The sequence below is a fragment of the Salmo salar genome, chromosome ssa20, assembly GCF_905237065.1.
Source record: "Salmo salar chromosome ssa20, Ssal_v3.1, whole genome shotgun sequence".
Classification (NCBI taxonomy): Eukaryota; Metazoa; Chordata; class Actinopteri; order Salmoniformes; family Salmonidae; genus Salmo; species Salmo salar.
Genome location: NC_059461.1, coordinates 44,675,013 through 44,694,812, shown reverse-complemented (window position 1 = coordinate 44,694,812; position 19,800 = coordinate 44,675,013). Strand labels below are relative to the sequence as shown.

The 19,800-nt window shown below is 42.0% G+C and overlaps 1 protein-coding gene across 6 annotated transcripts; it reads left to right on the top strand.

Moving 5' to 3' along the window:
• The first annotated feature begins 764 nt into the window (after window positions 1-764).
• On the top strand, window positions 765-13,813 carry rffl (ring finger and FYVE-like domain containing E3 ubiquitin protein ligase). 6 transcript variants are annotated; one of them, XM_014161972.2, is made up of 8 exons: window positions 780-1,029; window positions 2,636-2,773; window positions 4,050-4,235; window positions 4,940-5,356; window positions 5,584-5,670; window positions 11,088-11,298; window positions 12,956-12,979; window positions 13,230-13,813. In XM_014161972.2, the coding sequence occupies exons 3-8, from the start codon at window positions 4,059-4,061 to the stop codon at window positions 13,409-13,411; spliced, it is 1,098 nt and encodes a 365-aa protein (XP_014017447.1). In that variant the 5' UTR covers window positions 780-1,029; window positions 2,636-2,773; window positions 4,050-4,058; the 3' UTR covers window positions 13,412-13,813. The 6 variants fall into 6 exon arrangements, with proteins under 6 accessions (XP_014017444.1, XP_014017450.1, XP_014017447.1 ...); XM_014161969.2 differs by lacking the exon at window positions 2,636-2,773 and having other exon boundaries at window positions 765-1,029; XM_014161970.2 differs by lacking the exon at window positions 2,636-2,773 and having other exon boundaries at window positions 781-1,029; window positions 4,015-4,235.
• Window positions 13,814-19,800: the final 5,987 nt, after the last annotated feature.

The following is a 19,800-nucleotide window of genomic DNA, read 5'->3' as shown; positions in this document are numbered from 1 at the left end:
TACACTTTACTACTCATTCATTACTGCTGCAGTGCTTGTTGTAGCGCTGAGTGGAAATAGTAAGAATATACATTTTATGGCTTATAAAAGTGTTGAATACAAAGTGTTGACAGTGCTGAGTAAGAACTTAAACATAAACTCACTTATAAATACAGAATCTCTTTGCTGTAGTCCTTGACAGTCTCCTTCTAGTCATGGTTTTAAACGTTTGGAAATCTCACAATATCAACTTTGCTGTTGCTTTATTTTGTGCCTGCTACGTTACTGCAGACACTGTCATTTGAGCCAGCGGTTTGGCCAGCGGTTGCACTGCCAAATGTGTGAATATTTATGTAAATTTGATATTTTTGTAAATGCGAAAATGTCTCTAAACATTTTCAATATGTCATTATGGGGTATTGGGTGTAGATGGGTTAGGGAAAAAAATCGATTTAATCCATTTTGAATTCAGGCTGTAACAACAAAATGTGGAATAAGTCGAGGGGTATGAATACTTTCTGAAGGCACTGTATGATGTGCCTTCCGTGATAATCATCCTCTGCAGTACTATGTTTTACTGGTACAATCAAATAGCGGCAGAGACATTCTGGATAAACCAATGGGTTTACAATGTGTGATATTTATTTGCAATGTAATTGATAGTAATAACTGTAATAACTTTAAATTGTTGAGGACTCTATTCATTATCCCCGTCGTTTTATTAGTGTCCACCAGAGGACACTACTTCCCTGGAAATAAAATGCATGCAAAACTTATGAAAACTTTCGTACGTGTCTGCATTCAACTAGCGATTCGAAATGTACGCGCACACGCATCAGCAACTCTCTGGGGCGATAGAAACTGGCCGGGGGAGTGTCACTGGCTAGAAGCACTTTCTTCCTGTTTCACTCCAACGAGCTAACTTCGATTTATTCCTTGTCATTTTGTGAGTGTCGGAGAACATTAGCTCCACAAAAGTCATCCATAGCTCGCGAGCTACTTGCCAGCTGCTGCTAGCACGCGTCTCACGACCCCGGGCTTCGTGTCGAGGTAGCTATGTCGATCATTTCAACTCGATAAAGTTAGCACCAGGAGCTAGCTAGCTACTAACGTTCGTTTACTAGCCAGCTATTATGGGCAGATGGTCTGCGTTCGCTAGTATCTGAACAACTCAAATGTATTGGTAACGCAACGTAGTGAATTTACTTTTTGTGGTCTGCTAGTAGGCAACCAAGTGACTGACAACAGCAGATTAATGGGAAAACGTATTATGAGAAAAGCAAGCTACATTGATTTCGAGTCTAACGTTACTGCTTTCTTTCCGGTCTTACTAAATATTTATTTGGGAAGATGATGGCGTGTCCATCTGTACGGGGACATCCCCCACAATTGTTTTGGTTCTGTGCCTCGTTCTGAATGCGGTGGCTAACGTTAACTACATACCGTATATATGGGTGGCTATATTGGTTTTGATTGTGGACCCTGTGTCTTTGTTGTGTTGGACTTTGCGACCCTGTAACTATTGCTGTCACGGTGTAATGTAAGTTACAAAAGTTGAATTAGTGTCCACTAAACCTAACGAACTAGGTATACGTAAAGCCTATTGTAGTGCAAACTGTGACAATTGAGTGTGGGGTTTTGAGTAGTCTACTCTGGCTTCTCAGTTCCATTGCAGTACACAAATCATAGACATTGGACGAATGCGTCGTAAGTACATGGAGTTTCGTTAAGAGCTCCGACGCTTGGGCAGAACATTAACACGCATCGCTTGCGGTACGGTTTTGGAAGCATAAGGACTTCTTTCATATCAGCGAGATTTTTTTATTTTTTTAAACGTTAAATTGATACACCTTTTTTATATAGTTATTGTTCCCACACGGACATCTATCCATGTTACATCGTGTGTTTACGGAAGACTGTGTTAATTATTAGAATGCCAGAAACTGTACTTTAGTCACCGGGAAATATTTTAACTGCCAGTTAAAACAGTGTACAGCAGGGGAGGACGGCTCATAATAATGTCTGGAATGCAATGGCATCAAACACATGGAAACCATGTTTGACGTATTTGATACCATTCCCCTATTTCTGCTCCAGCCATTACAACGAGCCCGTTCTCCCCAATTAAGGTGCCACCAACCTGACAGAGTGTCAATATTGCATTTGGGAAATTATTTTTTGATATGAAAGTAAAGGGCTTTATGTTAATAGAACCGTATCGCAATTGATAATCGAGTCACGCTTAGATGAAGTACTTGGCTGTTTTGGCTGCCAGAGTTAGTCATGCTCTTAAGGAGCTGTTATTTTCAGAGATAATCTTGGGCTACCCTGACCTACGCCACTAAAGCCAGTCTACATCCACTAAAGCCAGTCTACATCATATGGACACTGGCTATGAAGTTTATTTTTTTATTTGATTTTCCATCCAACTTTTGCTTAACGTTGATAGGGTAAGATAGCCTATATCGGGGCAGAATGTGCCTACTAGCATGTAGGCTGCTACTTTAGAATAAGTTGGGGGGACAGCTGTCTTTCACTTTGTATTATTATCAATCAAAAAATGTAACATTGCATGGACATGGTCAGACTAATGTTAGTTTTACAAGTGATTCCTTCATTGTACAACTAGGCTTCCTTAACTTTGCACTGCATTCAGGTGTGAAACCTTTGCAGTTGGCCCCTGGATGCCTGAGGCACCAAGTCACTTTTCCCTCAGCTGTTCTCCACTTGATGCAGCCTGGTGGCAGGCATTTCCTTAGCAGCAGCTGTTGATGTGGATCTGCCTTGCTGTTTGGTAGGCGCTGTTAGGTCTGTCTTGTTTTGGTCTCTATGGCAGTGTGTTTGTGTGTAGCCTAGCTATTATTAAGTTCCACAGGGGAACCAGAGCATAAACAAGTGACTGAGAATTGGCCCATGCAGTAGTTGAAAACTGATCAAACCTATTGTCAATTCCTGAGAGAGATTGAGGGTGTAGCCTAAAGCTAGTTAGTAGACCTCACCTTACATGCTATGCTGTAAGGCCTGTATGTATTCATAAAGCGTCTCAGAGTAAGAGTGCTGATCTAGGATCCGTTTGACCTTTTCGATCATAATGAATATTATAATCCGGATGGTTTGTGCCCTGAATGCATATTTGCTGAAAAGCTTTGCAATATGACAAATGTATTTTTACTGTTCTAATTATGTTGCTAACCAGTTTATAAGGCACCTCTGGGGTTTGTGGTATATGACCAGTATACCACGGCTAATGGCTGTATCCAGGCACGCGTACCCATATACGACACGGCCTCAGGGCTTATTACTTAAATATTGCATGGACGTGGGCACTTGATCCCAGATCAGCACTCCTACTGAACGCCAAGGTAACCGGTCTAAATGACTATCATCCCGTAGCACCCACATCTGTAGCTGTGAAATGCTTTGAAAGGCAGGTCATGGCTCACATCAATGCCATTATCCCACACCCCCTGGACCCACTCCAATTCACATACCGCCCCACCAGCCTGTGCTCCTGCACCCCTGACTGCGAACAAGCTCTGAATTAATGATGGGAGCCTTACTTCTGGTAGCCAAAAGCCAGCTACCTGCTCTCCTTACTGACAAAAGTTTGAGGCCAACGCCATTCACTTCACATCTCTCATTTCAATTGCAATCCCAGTGTCATTGATTGAGCTGTATACGACATTGCACATCCGAACATATTACCACCAATGCACTGTAACATCAGCACTTCATGTGTTTTTGTTATAGCCTAGCCTACCTCCTCAACCTCTCTTACAGCTCTTTCTCCACTGCATCATCCCAGCCCTTGCTCATGCCCTTCAAATTTCTCAAAAGTTTGCCCCACTCATACATACCTAGCCTCTTTAGTCACTCACTACTCACTCTGTTCATGATCTTACCCATTCAACACCTCCACACTCCTTACTCTTTTCCTCCCACAAACTCTTAACTCAGTGGTCTGGCTTCACTAACCCACTCTATCCATCTTCACTAACCCACTCTATCCATATTAACACGTGTGTGTGTGTCCAGGTGGTGAGACCATCTAAGAGTTGGTGTGTTTCCAGGTGTGGAGCATGTGGACGTCCTGCTGTAACTGGTTCTGTCTGGACACTGCCACGGTGGAGGAGAGCAACAACAGCACGCGTCACCAGGCCTATACTAACTCAGGTTACAGCAGCTACCCGTCGCCCCCACTCCCGGAACACACGTGCAAAGCCTGCGGAAGCCGCTTCGTCACCCTTGCCAGAAAGGTACCTAAAACACTCTCAGCCCACCCTTTCCCAAATCCGGCCTTTGAGATCTGTAGAACGGCAGGTTTTTCATCCTTCCGCTCTAATCAGTGGTTAATTCAGACTTGGCCAATTAGAAATTGATCAACATTGATAAAATGGATATTGCGACATTCTGGTAATTTCTACTTACCCAGAGTCAGGTGAACTCATGGATACCATTTTTATGTCTGTGTCCAGTATAAATGAAGTTAGAGGTAGTTTCGTGAGCCCATACTAACTAGTGTTAGTGCAATGACTGGAAGTCTACCGGAACGACTGGCTTGCCGAGAAAAGAGAACCAACAATACTCCAGACCTCAAGGCTTGACTCTTGAGTATCCATGCTGCTCTTAGCTTTTTTTCCACATCATTCAATACCTCCATTATCTAGTGGAGGCATGAAAAGGGTAACACCAATGCAATGGTTATGTACTTTACTGTACCGGAACCAGCCTCAGGGCAAGATTTGAACAAGACAAGCATTTATGCTTCATGGTCTTCAGTATCTAGACATTGCGTTGTCAGTGTCAGGTTGCAGCTAGAGTTGGAGCAAAGTCTGGGACAAGTTTTAAAAGGAATTCTTTTGGTCCCATAATTTACTGAATTATAACAGCCAGGGAGGGAAAATACGCTAACAGACACATGATTGACAGTGATTGTGTGTCGGTCTCCTCTCCCCCGCAGCATGTCTGCATGGACTGCAAGAAGAACTACTGCGGCAGATGTTCGGCCCAGCTTGAGCCCCAGCAACGCCTTTGCCACACTTGCCAGCGGTTTCACGGCACGCTTTTTGAGCGCACCGAGCTGATGAAGCTCAAGGTGAAGGACCTGCGCGACTACCTCCACCTGCACGAGGTCTCAACACAGATGTGCCGTGAGAAAGAGGAACTGGTGGAGCTGGTCCTGGGACAGCAGACACCATCATCCTCTGGCCCAATCATAAACCCTCTGACCCAAACACAGACCCCCACCGCGACCCAGCATGAGACAACTCCTCTTCCAGCCCCCACTACTAGCACCACCACACCCTCCACACACCCCGACTCCACCTCTGCAGACCATGTCCCTTCACAGCCGCCACCCACTCAGGAGGGCAGTCAGGTGAGGCGAGAACCTACTATACCACACACCACTAACCCCTTACCCTTGTTTGTCTGTCAACCATTAATTTACAATTTTGTCCATCACCTCACCTTTTGTGTCATGTAGCATTAACAGTAGCTTGAGAATAGATTACTAACCTTCTGTATGGCCCCTTCAGTTAGAGCATGGCTAACTCTAGCTCGCTAATTAAGTGTTTTTGGTGTGTGGTGGGTTTTTGCTCGTAGACCCCGTCTGTGTTGGTGCCCTTGGGTCCTGAGGAGCCACTGGACAATGAGGGAGATACAGAGCTGCAGGGAGAGCAGGAGCTGCAGGTACTACAGCCTGACCCTGCTATAGTAGTACTCTTGGCCCTAGCCATGGTACTGCTATAGCAGCGATGGGAATCCTCTCCTTAGCCCTGGGCCTGTATTCATAAAGCATGTCAGAGTAGGAGTGCTGATCTAGGATCAGCTCCCCCCTGATTCATTAGTCTAAAAGACAAAACAATGATATGATTTTTAGATCAGTGCCTGATTTGATTTTAAAATACATCAAAATGTTACACCAGGCAACAGATACATATACCAACATTTCAGAGGATTATAAACGCAGTCTAAATACTTGTTTCCATTGTGGTCCTCTATTGGTAGGCAAGGGCTGCAGTTAAAAAACAAATGACATGGGCACTGCCATAGATTCATTCAATCATAGTGTCCAAATATTTAAATGTATACAAAATATAAAGGCTATCTCAACATTAACCATGCCTTGCAGGAGTGTTTGAACCTATGACTGGGCGAAACAGTTTTTATCTCAGTCGGGAGTTTGTTTCACTCTACCACTGCTGTATATAAAAATGTGTTTTGACCAGTAAAGCTCTTGAATCTATATGGCACGAAGTCTGTGGCACTTCCTCTGGTGGCGTAGGAATTAGAGTCCCTAACTGCATAAAAATACTTTTTCAGATATTGGGGGAACTGTACCCTACATGATTTTATGGGCCAACTTCAACTGAATGACCCTTTTATCAACTGATAGCCGCTGTAGTTCACAGAGCTGAGGACGTACAACATGCGCCCGAGGTCTAAGATTCAGAATGATCCTTGCCATTTTATTCTGACCTGTCGGTAGCTTGTTCTTGATGAACTTGGGGAACTACTCTACTGTACCAGATAGTGGATACAACCAAAAATCAAAGTAAGGCTACACTAATGCTGCTAAAAGGGTTTTCATGATCCCTTTGTCTAGAAAAGTATTTCATAGTTCTTGGCTCATACTCTGAGACGCTTCATGAATACAGGCCCTGATCTCAGATGGGTCTCAGAACCTGCTTAGGTTGCTAGATAGATTTTTGTTTTTACTATGTGTGCCCTATACAGAATGAGAACAAACATTCTGTGAAATAGAGTCCTGTGACATTTACCAGATTTGACCTCCATTGACGCAAGATGGGCTTCCTCCTCTAAGCTTTTAACTGTGATGGCTAGAACCTGCTTTGGCAGGAAGTTATTAAAAGCTAGCATTCTCAGAAAGGGTAAAGGTTGATATGACGGATTTACTACGACTTACTATGTTAAATATTAACTCAATTAAGGAAGTTGACCGTTGTATTATTTGTTGGCAAATCCGCACAACCTCTCTGGTTAATGGTGGAAACTGGAATTGGAACTGTTTGTTGGATCATCGTAAATATTAGAAAGAGGAGTGTCGTATAGTGCCAGTCAAAAGTTTGAACACACCTACTCATTCCAGGGTTTTTCTTTATTTTTACTATTTTATACATTGTAGAATAATAGTGAAGACATCAAAACTATGAAATAACACAGATGGAATCATGTAGTAACCCCAAAAATTGTTAAACAAATCAAAATATATTTGAGATTCTTCAAAGTAGCCACCCCTTGCCTTTAACAGCTTTGCACACTCTTGGAATTCTCTCAACCAGCTTCATGAGGTATTCACCTGGAACGCATTCCAATTAACCGGTGTGCCTTGTTCATTTGTGGAATTTCTTTCCTTCTTAATGTATTTGGGCCAATCAGTTGTTGTGACAAGGTAAGGGTGGTATACAGAAGATAGCTCTATTTGGTAAATGACTAAATCCATATTATGGCAAGAACAGCTCAAATAAGCAAAGAGAAACGACAGTCCATCATTACTTTAAGACATGAAGGTCAGTAAATTTGGAACATTTCAAGAACTGAAAGTTTCCTCAAGTGCAGTCGCAAAAACAATCAAGTGCTATGATGAAATTGGCTCACATGAGGACCACCACAGGAATGGAAAACCCAGAGTTACCGCTGCTGCAGAGGATGAGTTCATTAGAATATCTGCACCTCAGATTGCAGCCCAATTAAAAGATTCACAGAGTTCAAGTAATAGACATCTCAACATCAACTGTTCAGAGGAGACTGCGTGAATCAGGCCTTCATGGTCGAATTGCTGCAAAGAAACCACTACTAAAGGACATCAATAAGAAGAAGAGACTTGCTTGGGCCAAGAAACACGAGCAATGGACATGAGACCGGCGGAAATCTGTCCTTTGGTCTGAAGAGTCCAAATTTGAGATTTTTGGTTCCAACCGCTGTGTCTTGTGAGACGCAGAGTAGGTGATCGGATGATCTCTGCAAGTGTGGTTGCCACCGTGAATCATAGAGGAGGATGTGTGGGCGCTTTGCTGGTGACACTGTCAGTGATTTATTTAGAATTCAATGCACACTTAACCAGAATGGCTACCACAGCATTCTGCAGCAAAACACCATCCCATCTGGTTTGCACTTCGTGGGACTATCATTTGTTTTTCAACAGGACAATGACCCAAAACTCACCTCAAGGCTGTGTAAGGGCTATTTGACCAAGAAGGAGAGTGATGGAGTGCTGCATCATTTTTTTAATTTAACCTTTGTTTACCCAGGCAAGTCGGTTAAGAAAAAATGATTCCTTACAGATGACCTGGACTCCTGTTATGTGAATTTCGTTATCAATGTTCATAAACTTCAATTAATCTACTCAGTCTGCTACCCAGAATTTGTAAGATTCTGGTTGAATGAAACAGACGAGAGTCCCAGCTTACAATAGTCAAAATGTTTATTCATGAGCGTACTCTGAAGTTCATTATACAAAGACATTCATTTTATAGTTCACTTCCTACCTACGCACATACATCCACACAAACAGTAGATATCCTACGCACATACATGCACACGAACAGTAGGTGAGTTGTGTGCTTCTCCAGAGTTCTCACCACTGTGTATCACTACCCAGCGCTGTCCGTTCCATTCCCCCGAGATTAGAGAAGCCTTGGAGTACTCCCTGTCCTATCCTAAGTTTCTCAGTTCTAGCAAGGTCGAGCCAAATAGTTTTAATTGTTCTTGGTATTTTCTTCAGCACACACATGCACACATTTATCTCCCTCCCAGTCCAACCTAGTTGGACTTATATTTAATACTTTAATTATTCATTATACATCCTACATAAGCAACTAATTAGTTACGTTTCAGGGTAGAATTATTTAATCATTATCTTAAAACATATAAATTATTTTATCAACTCCACAATCACCTGACCTCAACCCAATTGAGATGGTTTGGGATGAGTTGGACGACTGCAGAGTGAAGGAAAAGCAGCAAACAAGTGCTCAGCATATGTAGGAACTCCTTCAAGACTGTTGGGAAAGTGTTCCAGGTGATGCTGGTTGAGAGAATGCCAAGAGTATGCAAAGGTCTCACCGAGGCAAAAGGTGGCTACTTTGAAGAGTCTCAAATATAAAATATATTTTGATTTGTCTAACACTTTTTGGTTACTACATGATTCCATATGTGTTATTTAATAGTTTTGATGTCTTCACTATTATTCTACAATGAGTAGATGTGTCCAAACTAACTGGTATTGTATGTGTTTATTGTTCTTGGCTTCTGTGCCAGTCTGCCGTCTGTTCATTGTTAATCTATCATTCTCGCCTGTCATGTTGGTGGTGATGGGGTTAGGGTTTTGAATGGGTGTCAGAAGGCCGGAGGTTGGTTAGGTTTTGGTCAAATACGAGGTGGAGATAGACCAAAAATAATGGTTTCAAAACAATTTTACCTTTAATTGATCATTTTAATTTAAAATGTAATTTTAAGAGGTTACCATATCATAGTACATTTTTGCAAACATGCATTACAAATGTATTACACCACATGTTTTAATGTATTAAACTTTGGCACATGCCATTAGGCTATAGGAGGATTGAAAGTGTTAAGATACGGCTGTGATAGAGTAAGGGTTCAGTATGGGGTCAAGATATGCTCTGCGTTTGCTGAAGGACAAGTGTAATTTCACACTTTTGAGACACCCTTTCAAGTTATTTTTTCATCTTGACATGATATGGTGAGTTTAGAAAACTCTCTTGCTAAGCCTATATATTTAGTTTACTCATACTGTAGGACATAAGGCTAGTTACTGTTTTAGACCCTCCAGTGCCATTGTGCTCAGACAGAGTCCCATTGTAGAGCAGTGTTTTGTTGTTTGATGGCTGGCTCCCCATGTCTGCATGGTGTGCCCCATTATTCACATGTCTGTCAGAAATGTAGGCCCTTGTAGCCAAGCAGTAATCTATTCTTATCCCCACTGATGGATTTCAGCTTTGGCATGTAATGTGGCGTGTTGCCATTTCCTGCAGTGTGGCTGTGAATGCCCCATGTGACTGACACTGTTCCTTTTAATACAGTTTGGGTTGGGGTAGCTAAACAAGATAGTTGGTGTTGTCACACAATGACTCAAATTGTCGACCTAGAAAAAGATCTCAAAGAACCAAAATCCATCTTGTGGCGTAGGTTCTAGGCCTGTATTCAGTGTCTCAGAGCAGTAGTACTGATCTAGGATCAGTTCCCCAATCTTGTTGTTGTTATTATTAATGTTCCAAAAAGGCTAAACTGATCCTAGATCAGCACTACTTTGAAAATCTTTATGAATATGGGCCCTGTTCAGTTAGTGTATGGATCCTTTTAATCAATCATTCTGACATTCAAACATGATGGCTGTAAATGTGATGTGATTGTTCACGATTTCCGTCTGACCTTAGAAAATCAGGAATAGCCTTTGTGTCATTCCATTCTAATGAACCTGTAACCTTTTTCACTAGATTTTTATTTTATGCCAATCAAGCGTGGGTTAAGGAGGGCGCAACGTACTGAACATGGCTGTTAAAAAATGTCAGGAATCGAGCTGACTTGATATCTGATACTTTATCTATAGATAGCCCAAACAACTACCTCTTACCCTACTTTATTTATTTATTTTTGTAATTTATTTTGCTCCTTTGCACCCCAATATTTCTACTTTGCACACTCATCTACTGTCAAATCTACCATTCCATTGTTTTAATTGCTATATTGTATTTACTTCACCACCATGGCCTATTTATTGCCTTTACCTCCCTTATCTCACCTCATTTGCTCACATTGTATATAGACTTGTTTTTCTACTGTATTATTGATTGTATGTTTGTTTTACTCCATGTGTATCTCTGTGTTATGTGTCGAACTGCTTTGCTTTATCTTGACCAGGTCACAGTTGTAAATGAGAACTTGTTCTCGACTTGCCTACCTGGTTAAATAAAGGTTAAATAAATAAACCTCTCTTAGATGCACGTGTTAGTTATAGATCAATGCATGTCCGTTTCACAGGCCCTTAACACAATGTATCTGAACGTTCCACAACATTGTTCACTATTGAACGCAACTCTGATTTTTGCTATGCTGTTGCTCAGTCCTCAGACACAGATGAGGTGCTGGCGCCAGGCCGCAGGGCGTCGCTGTCAGACCTGGCCACGGAAGACGACATCGATGCCCTCAGCGTTCGGCAGCTCAAGGAGATCCTAGCCCGTAACTTTGTTAACTACAAGGGCTGCTGTGAGAAGTGGGAGCTAATGGAGAGGGTCACCCGCCTCTATCACGACCAGAAGGACCTCCAGAATCTGGGTAAAGGAGGTTTTACCTGCAATGATTGGGATATATGGTTGTTTTCCCTACCGGCATCATAGTTGAACTGGGGTGTATTTACTAGGAATGAAACGGAATCGAACAGGACGTAACTGGGAGGGACCTAGGACGAAGCTGTGCGGGACATACCTGAATTTGTCCAATAAGTACCTTGTTTTTGTTGAGAAAAAAAAGATTATGTTGCAAAGCAGTTTACTACAGTGTGCACTAATAAATACAGCCCGGATAGTAAGTTGTTCTGGATAAGAGTGTCGGCTAAATTACTCAAATTTAGAGGACTGTAAGATGAGACATCCTGTTTGGACTTCTATTACAGAAGCTCACTGTTTTCGCTTACTCACTTAGCTAGGTTACTGTAGGGCTAATATACAGTGTACACCCCTTGACCTTTTCCATATTTTGTTATGTTACAGCCTTATTCTAAAATGTATTTAAAAAAAACAAACAATAGTCACTCTGACAGAGATCCAGAGTTCTTCTATGGAGATGGGAGAACCTTCCAGAAGGACAACCATCTCTGGAGCACTCCACCAATCAGGCTTTATGTTAGTGGCCAGACGGAAGCCACTCCTCAGTAAAAGGCACATGACAGCCCGCTTGGAGTTTGCCAAAAGGTACTGAAAGGACTCTCCAACCATGAGAAACAAGATTCTCTGGTCTGATGAAACCAAGATTGAACTCTTTGGCCTGAATGCCAAGCGTCACGTCTGGAGGAAACCTGGCACCATCCCTACGGTGAAGTGTGGTGGTGGCAGCATCATGATGTGGGGATGTTTTTCTGCAGCATGGACTGGGAGATTAGTCAGGATCGAGGGAAAGATGACTGGATCAAAGTACAGAGATCCTTGATGAAAACCTGCTCCAGAGTGCTCAGGACCTCAGACTTGGGTGAAGGTTCACCTTTCAACAGGACAATGACCCTAAGCACACAGCCAAGACAACACAGGAGTGGCTTCGGGACAAGTTTCTGAATGTCTTTAAGAGGCCCAGCCAGAGCCCGGCCTTGAACCCGATCTAACATCTCTGGAGAGATCTGAAAATAGCTGTGCAGCTACGCTCCCCATCCAACTTGACAGAGCTTGAGAGGATCTGCAGAGAAGAATGGGAGAAACTCCCCAAATACATGTGTCAAGCTTGTAGCGTCATAACCAAGAAGACTCAAGGCTGTAATCGCTGCCAAAGATGCTTCAACAAATTTCTGAGTAGTGTCTGAATACGTGATGTGATATTCCCATGTAAATTTGCAAACATTTCTAAAAACCTGTTTTTGCTTTGTCATTATGGGGTATTGTTTGTATCCACTGTATATAATTATTAGAACCGCCGATTCCCACTTCAACCGAGGCAGCAACACTGCAGGCTCCATGGCGATGTGCTATCCCAACTCGCACCACAATATGTTTGTAGTTTCACAAATTGTTGTGAAAGTAAACAAATTATGGGAAGGCATCTAATGATATGGCATTTGTTTGTCTGATTTGAGGCTTGACACATGCAACAAATGAAATACCTCTCAAATTAAATGTTTTACTATTACTGAAGTTTATACCTTGTAAAACAACAGGGAATTTCTTGCATCATTCAAGGAAGTGTTTAACATGCTTTTTTTCATTTTATTCTTCCCTTTATCCTCCAGTTTCAAGTACAAATGACGGCACAGGTGAGTCCCCCCCCCCCTGCACTTAAGGCAATGCAAAGCTCCCCAAGATGAAAGTTGAAACTCTTCCGTTTGGCATGGTAATGGTGAAAGTGCCTTGAACAATCAATTATGAGCTATAGGTATTATAAATCCGATTAATAACAGTTGGTTGAGAGTCAACAAGTTGTCTTTGGTCAACTTAGTACAAGCTAGTATTTAATGAAATGTGTTTGTGTATAAGGGTGTTTTTTTCCTTGTTTCTTTCTCCCAGACCCCAGTGGTACCCCTGGCCAGGAGGAGAACCTGTGTAAGATCTGCATGGACTCTCCTATTGACTGTGTCCTGCTGGAGTGCGGCCACATGGTCACCTGCACCAAGTGTGGCAAGCGGATGAACGAGTGCCCCATCTGCAGGCAGTATGTGGTGCGCGCCGTTCACATCTTTAGAGCCTGAGACCCAAGCCTTGGGAATCCCCCCCCTTCCCCCCACCTACCTCCCGTAAATTAACAAGGGACTTGCTACATGTGGCCTTACCACCCATAGACTAGACCAGGGGTATTCAACTCTTACCATATGAGGTCTGGAGCCTGTTGGTTTTCTGTTCTACCTGATACATATTTGCATCTACCTGGTGTCCAAGGTGTAAATCAGTCTGTGATTAGAGGGGAGCAATGGAATGAAAGCAGTGGAACTGGCTTTGAGGTCCAGAGTTGAGTTTGAGGGGACTAGACTAACCTCCTCTCCCTCCAGTTCTCCACTGCTCTGATGGTCCTGGGGACCCAGAGTACTGGTTCTCCCTGCTGGAGGGATGACCAGGGGAGGTTATACCTTCAATAAACCACAGAAACCCAATGACTGGACATGAGCACTTCCTTCTTTTATTGAATGGACTCCTACAGCTCATATCTCCAAGCCGATAAGGATATTATGTCATATTATTAGAATAAGAGGACCTAATAACATATTTGTATTTTTCCTTTGGAGACCTACTACTAGTAAATACAGTAAGGGATCATATATTTATACAGTTCCTTTGGAAAGTATTCAGAACCCTGGACTTTTCCCACATTTTGTTACGTTACAGCCTTATTCTAAAATGTATTCAATTGTTTTTTTCCCCTCATCAATCTACACACAATGCCCCATAATGACCAAGCAAAAACCTTTTTTTTTTCCTCTCAAGCTCTGTCAGGTTGGATGGGGAGCGTTGCAGCACAGCTATTTTCAGGTCTCTCCAGAGATGTTCGATCGGGTCCATGTCTGGGCTCTGGATGGACTACTCAAGGACATTCAAAGACTTGTCCCAAAGCCACTCCTGTCTTGTCTTGGCTGTGTGCTTAAGGTTGTTGTCATGTTGAAAGGTGAACCTTCACCCCAGTCTGTGGTTCTGAGCACTCTGGAGCAGGTTTTCATCAAGGATCTCTCTGTATTTTGCACCGTTCATCTTTCCCTCGATCCTGACTAGTCTCCCAGTCCAAGCTGCTGAAAAACATCCCCACATCATGATGCTGCCACCATGCTTCACCGTAGAGATGGTGCCAGGTTTCCTCCAGACGTGACGCTTGGCATTCATGCCAAAGAGTTCAATCTTGGTTTCATCAGTCCAGAGAATCTTGTTTCTCATGGTCTGAGAGTCCTTTGGTACCTTTTGGCAAATTCCAAGCAGGCTGTCATGTGCCTTTTACTGAGGAGTGGCTTCCGTCTGGCCACTCTAACATAAAGGTCTGATTGGTGGAGTGCTCCAGAGATGGTTGTCCTTCTGGACGGTTCTCCCATCTCCACAGAGGACCTCTGGAGCTCTGTCAGAGTGACCATCAGGTTCTTGGGCACCTCCCTGACCAAGGCCCTTCTCCACCGATTGCTCAGTTTGGCAGAGAGGCCAGCTCTAGGAAGAGTCTTGGTGTTTCCAATTTTCCATTTAAGAATGATGGAGGCCACTGTGTTCTTGGGGACCTTCAATGCTGAGAAAGAAAAATGTTGTACCCTTCTCAAGATCTGTGACTCGACACAATCTTGTCTCAGAGCTCTACGGACAATTCCTTCGACCTCATTGCTTGTTTTTTGCTCTGACATGTACTGTCAACTGTTGGACCTTATATAGACCGGTGTGTGTGCCTTTCCAAATCATGTCCAATAAGTTGAATGTACCACAGGTGGACTCCAATCAAGTTTTAGGAATAGGATGATCAATGGAAACCAGATGCACCTGAGCTAAATTTCGAATCTCATAGCAAGGGGTCTGAATACCTATGTAAATAAGGTATTTCTGTTTTTAATAAATTAGCTTTGTCATTATTGTGTATAGATTGATGAGGAAAACATGTAATTTAATCAATTTTAGAATAAGGCTGTAACGTAACAAAATATGGAAAAGGGGACGGGGTCTGAATACTTTCCGACTGCATTGTATAAGCCCCAAGTGCTCTTAATAATGGATTGGAATCATGTAACTGTTAGAGTTGAACCCCTGTAAAATGGAAAGCAGTTACATTAGTGGTTGAGCTGAGAACACATCCATAGGATTTCTCTGTCTGTCGTTACTCTGCATTCAGAAAAGCAGCAACATCCCCTGTGGTGGTCTAGTTTTAAAAGCCTTAAGTCTGTTAAGGGTTCAGAGCTTGATAAGTTACAGCGGCCAGGGAAATACCTGTAGATTGGGGCTGGCTGGCTGGCTCACATTCTCCCAGTGTGCCGATGGAGCCTGGGGCCTCCAACTCAAAAGTGTGTTGCTGTGTGCCAGAAATGAAACGCGTGCTTGTTCTGTAACCCATAGACACTGCATACATTGTTTCTCAATTAAGCCAGTTGACATAAGCAAAGCTGACAGACGTTCACTCAATCCCTCTGCTATGGAATCAGGTGGACACACGGTTTTAGTGCTTACACGTTAGCCTGGTCCCAGATCTGTTTATGCTGAATTGCCAACTCCCATGGTTATTGTCATGTCAAACCGAGAGTACCCTGAAGGAGAGCCCTTTTTTCCTCATGCAAACGGCACTACCCACAATACTTTGTATGTAGACACTACGGGTGCCATGCACCAACGCACCACGAGGAGAGATGACCGTGAAGTTGACAAGGACCAGAGACGTCCTGACCAGCGCAACAAACCAATGAGGCAGAATTACTTAAGAAGATTCCGACCTAAGGGTTTTGCATGACAACGACCATAGTAGTTGGCTATACAGCACAAACTAATCTGGGGACCAGGCTACTTATGCTGACAGTGGGAGAGAATATGTGTATCAGTGGTCCTTCACTATTCCAACTATATCCAAGTGCTTTATCCTTCCAATACTCAACCGCTCGTTGACTGTATTGATATCTTTCAGCATCAACATTGACCAAAGGCCCTTACCCTTGCTATAGTATTTAGAATTTTTAAATAAATCCAACCATGTCAGAATAGCCTGGTGTGTAGCTAGATCTAGTTGTGTATAATACATATAATGCACTAGTTGTGCATAATATGCGTTTTCATGACACACGTACATGAAAGATGAGTTGTCAAACGCACTAGCAGATATTTGGCATTGCCCAAGATAAAGGTTAACTCTTAATCTGTTTGTCTAGCCAAGTACCTTAACTCCAAGATGATTTAATTCATAGAGTTGAGTGCAGACTAGAGTTATTTAAAAATAATAATAATTATGAACCTCCAACTCCTTCCAGTCGCTGTGCAGTAGATACATACACTTTTTTTAATTTCTTAAACCCTTACCATGTTTGTCCTGTTTGCGTGCCTTTTTTTGTTTGCTGAAATCCATACTTTTTAATAAAACTTTAGTCAAATACAACCACTGACTGTTTCCTTTTTGAGATTCAGTTGACACATGCGCATTCACGCTGAGTTGCAATCTTAGAGCAACAGCAATGAAGAAACAGTCGGTTGTATTTGATTAATGTGTAATTAAAAAGTAGGGATCTTTGCAAACAAAGGCCTGCAACAACAGGCAAAGATAGGTACACGGTAAGGGTTTAAGAATTTACATTTTTGAAGTATCAACTGCAAAGTGAGTTGGAGGTTCAACTAAACTCTAGTCTGCTCAACTTTCAATGAAATCATTGTGGAGTTTGGCTACCGTTTGGCATGAGTCTAAAGGTTCAACAATGGTGAAAGTGTCTTGAACAATGCATTGTCCATTATCAGCTATAGGTATTATAACGCTCTGATTTAATGACAGGTAGTTGAGTGTTTTGCATACTCCAGTGCTAGACCTCCAGTCCTTCCCCATCCCTACTGACAGATTGACTCATAAGTGGCTTTCAAAAACCAGCACCTTTATTCATGACAGTGAGCACACTGTACTTTTGAAAATAATGCAACGTTGTGAAATCGTGTGCTTGATCCATTAGATGGAAAATGTCTATTGTCAAGATGATAGAGCACTAAGCTACGTTAAATCAATTAAGCTCTGTATAGCGTAAGGAAGGAGTCTGGAATTAAGATGGCTCTCGTGTCCCAAATTGCACCCTATCCCCTATATTGGTACAATTTGGGACACCGGCGTTGTTTGATGAAAAGAAGTGTACTTGACCGACAGTACCAGTCAAAAGTTTGGACACACCTACTTATTCAAGGTTTTTTCTTTATTTTTACTATTTTCTACATTGTAGTGAAGACATCAAAACTAACACATATGGCATCATGTAGTAACCAAAAAAAGTGTTAAACAAAGATTCTTCAAAGTAGCCATCCTTTGCTTTGATGACAGCTTTTCACACTCTTGGCATTCTCTCAACTAGCTTAACCTGGAATGCTTTTCCAACAGTCTAGAAGGAGTTCCCACATGCTGAGCACTTGTTGGCTGCTTTTCCTTCACTCTGCAGTCGTCCAACTCATCCCAAACCATCTCAATTGGGTTGAGGTTGGGTGATTGTGCAGGCCAGGTCATCTGAAGCAGCACTCCATCACTCTCCTTCTTGGTCAAATAGCCCTTACACAGCCTGGAGGTGAGTTTTGGGTCATTGTCCTGTTGAAAAACAAATGATAGTCCCACTAAGTGCAAACCAGATGGGATGGCGTTTTGCTGCAGAATGCTGTGGTAGCCATGCTGGTTAAGTGTGCTTTGAATTCTAAATAAATCCCTGACAGTGTCACCATCACACCACCTCCTTCATGGTGGGAACTACACATGTGTAGATCATCCATTCACCTACTCTGCGTCACAAAGACACGGCGGTTGGAACCAAAAATGTCAAATTTTGACTCATCAGATCAAAGGACCGATTTCTACCGGTTTAATGTCCATTGCTCGTGTTTCTTGGCCCAAGCAAGTCTTCTTATTGGTGTCCTTTAGTCATGGTTTCTTTGCAGCAATTTGACCATGAAGGCCTGATTCACGCAGTCTCCTCCTCCTGAAAAGTTGATGATGAGATGTCTGTTACTTGAACTCTGTGAAGCATTTATTTGGGCTGCAATTTCGGAGGTGCTGTTATCTCTAATGAATGGAGCCAGTTTCATCATAGCGCTTGATAGTTTCTTCAAGTGCAGTCGCAAAAACATTCAGTTCTTGAAATGTTCCGGCTTTACTGACCTTCATGTCTTAAAGTAATGATGAACTGTCGTTTCTCTTTGCTTATTTGAGCTGTTCTTGCCATAATATGGACTTGGTCATTTACCAAATAGGGCTATCTTCTGTATACCACCCCTACCATGTCACAACACACCTGATTGGCTCAAATGCATTAAGAAGGAAAGAAATTCCACAAATTAACTTTTAACAAGGTACACCTGTAATTAATTGGAATGCGTTCCAGATGACTACCTCATGAAGCTGATTGAGGGAATTCCAAGAGTGTACAAAGCTGTCATCAAGGCAAAGGGTGGCTACTTTGAAGAATCTCAAATATATTTTGATTTGTTTAACCCTTTTTTGGTTACTACAAGAACTATTTCATAGTTTTGATGTCTTCACTATTATTGTACAATATAAAGAAACTTATGAATGAGTAGGTGTCCTAACTTTTGACTGGTACCATATTTTTCTTACTGATAAATGAGGCCTTTGAATTTATATTTACTTGACCATTGTTTTGATACTTAGGTTGCGATTCGATTTTTAGCATCTGCGAAATGGAGAGTTTATAAATACCATTGAATTTACAGGCCTTGAATATACAGATGTTACTTGTCTTTATTTTCCACCAGATCTCTTAACAGCATTTCGAGCCAAACATTCTATTTTCTTAACTGCTTTGATACATCTCTGAAAGACTCTTTTTAGTATAAAAACTACCAAATAATTTTGGGTGCATTCTTCTGAATTTCTTCTAATAAAAATATTTCTACATTTGCTTTGTCTTAGGCCTATTATTTACCCAGAGAGTGTCACAGTAGACTATGAATGGTGATAACTGGTTTTTCCAGTCTGATGGCTCGGGGTGGGGTGTGTGTACATGTACGGTAAGATGGAATCCCATGAGTTCACCTCACTTAAAGGGAACTTCTCAGATTCCTATAATGACCTCGACTATAATGTAGTGCTCTTTGAGAGGGTGCGGCAGCTGTATTTTGTTACAGATGGTTGCTGTCTGCTTCATAGTGAAAAGTTTGTCAATCAGTAATTTTAAATCATCAAGTATTTAAAATGGGCTCATGGTATGCCTTCGATAAATGATTTGGTCCTAGTGTTTTACAGTTTGAATTATCCTTTTTGGGGGGGGGGATGCATTCAAACTAATTGTAGAGACGTAGTGTTTTTGTATTTGAATATGCAATATATTATTACAAATCTAAAGTACGTCATGCACATTATTATACCCCTCAAGCACATGCCAGAGTAGCCATACATAATTTTATATACTTGTATTTTGTCTGATTTGACAGACAGCAACTGGTT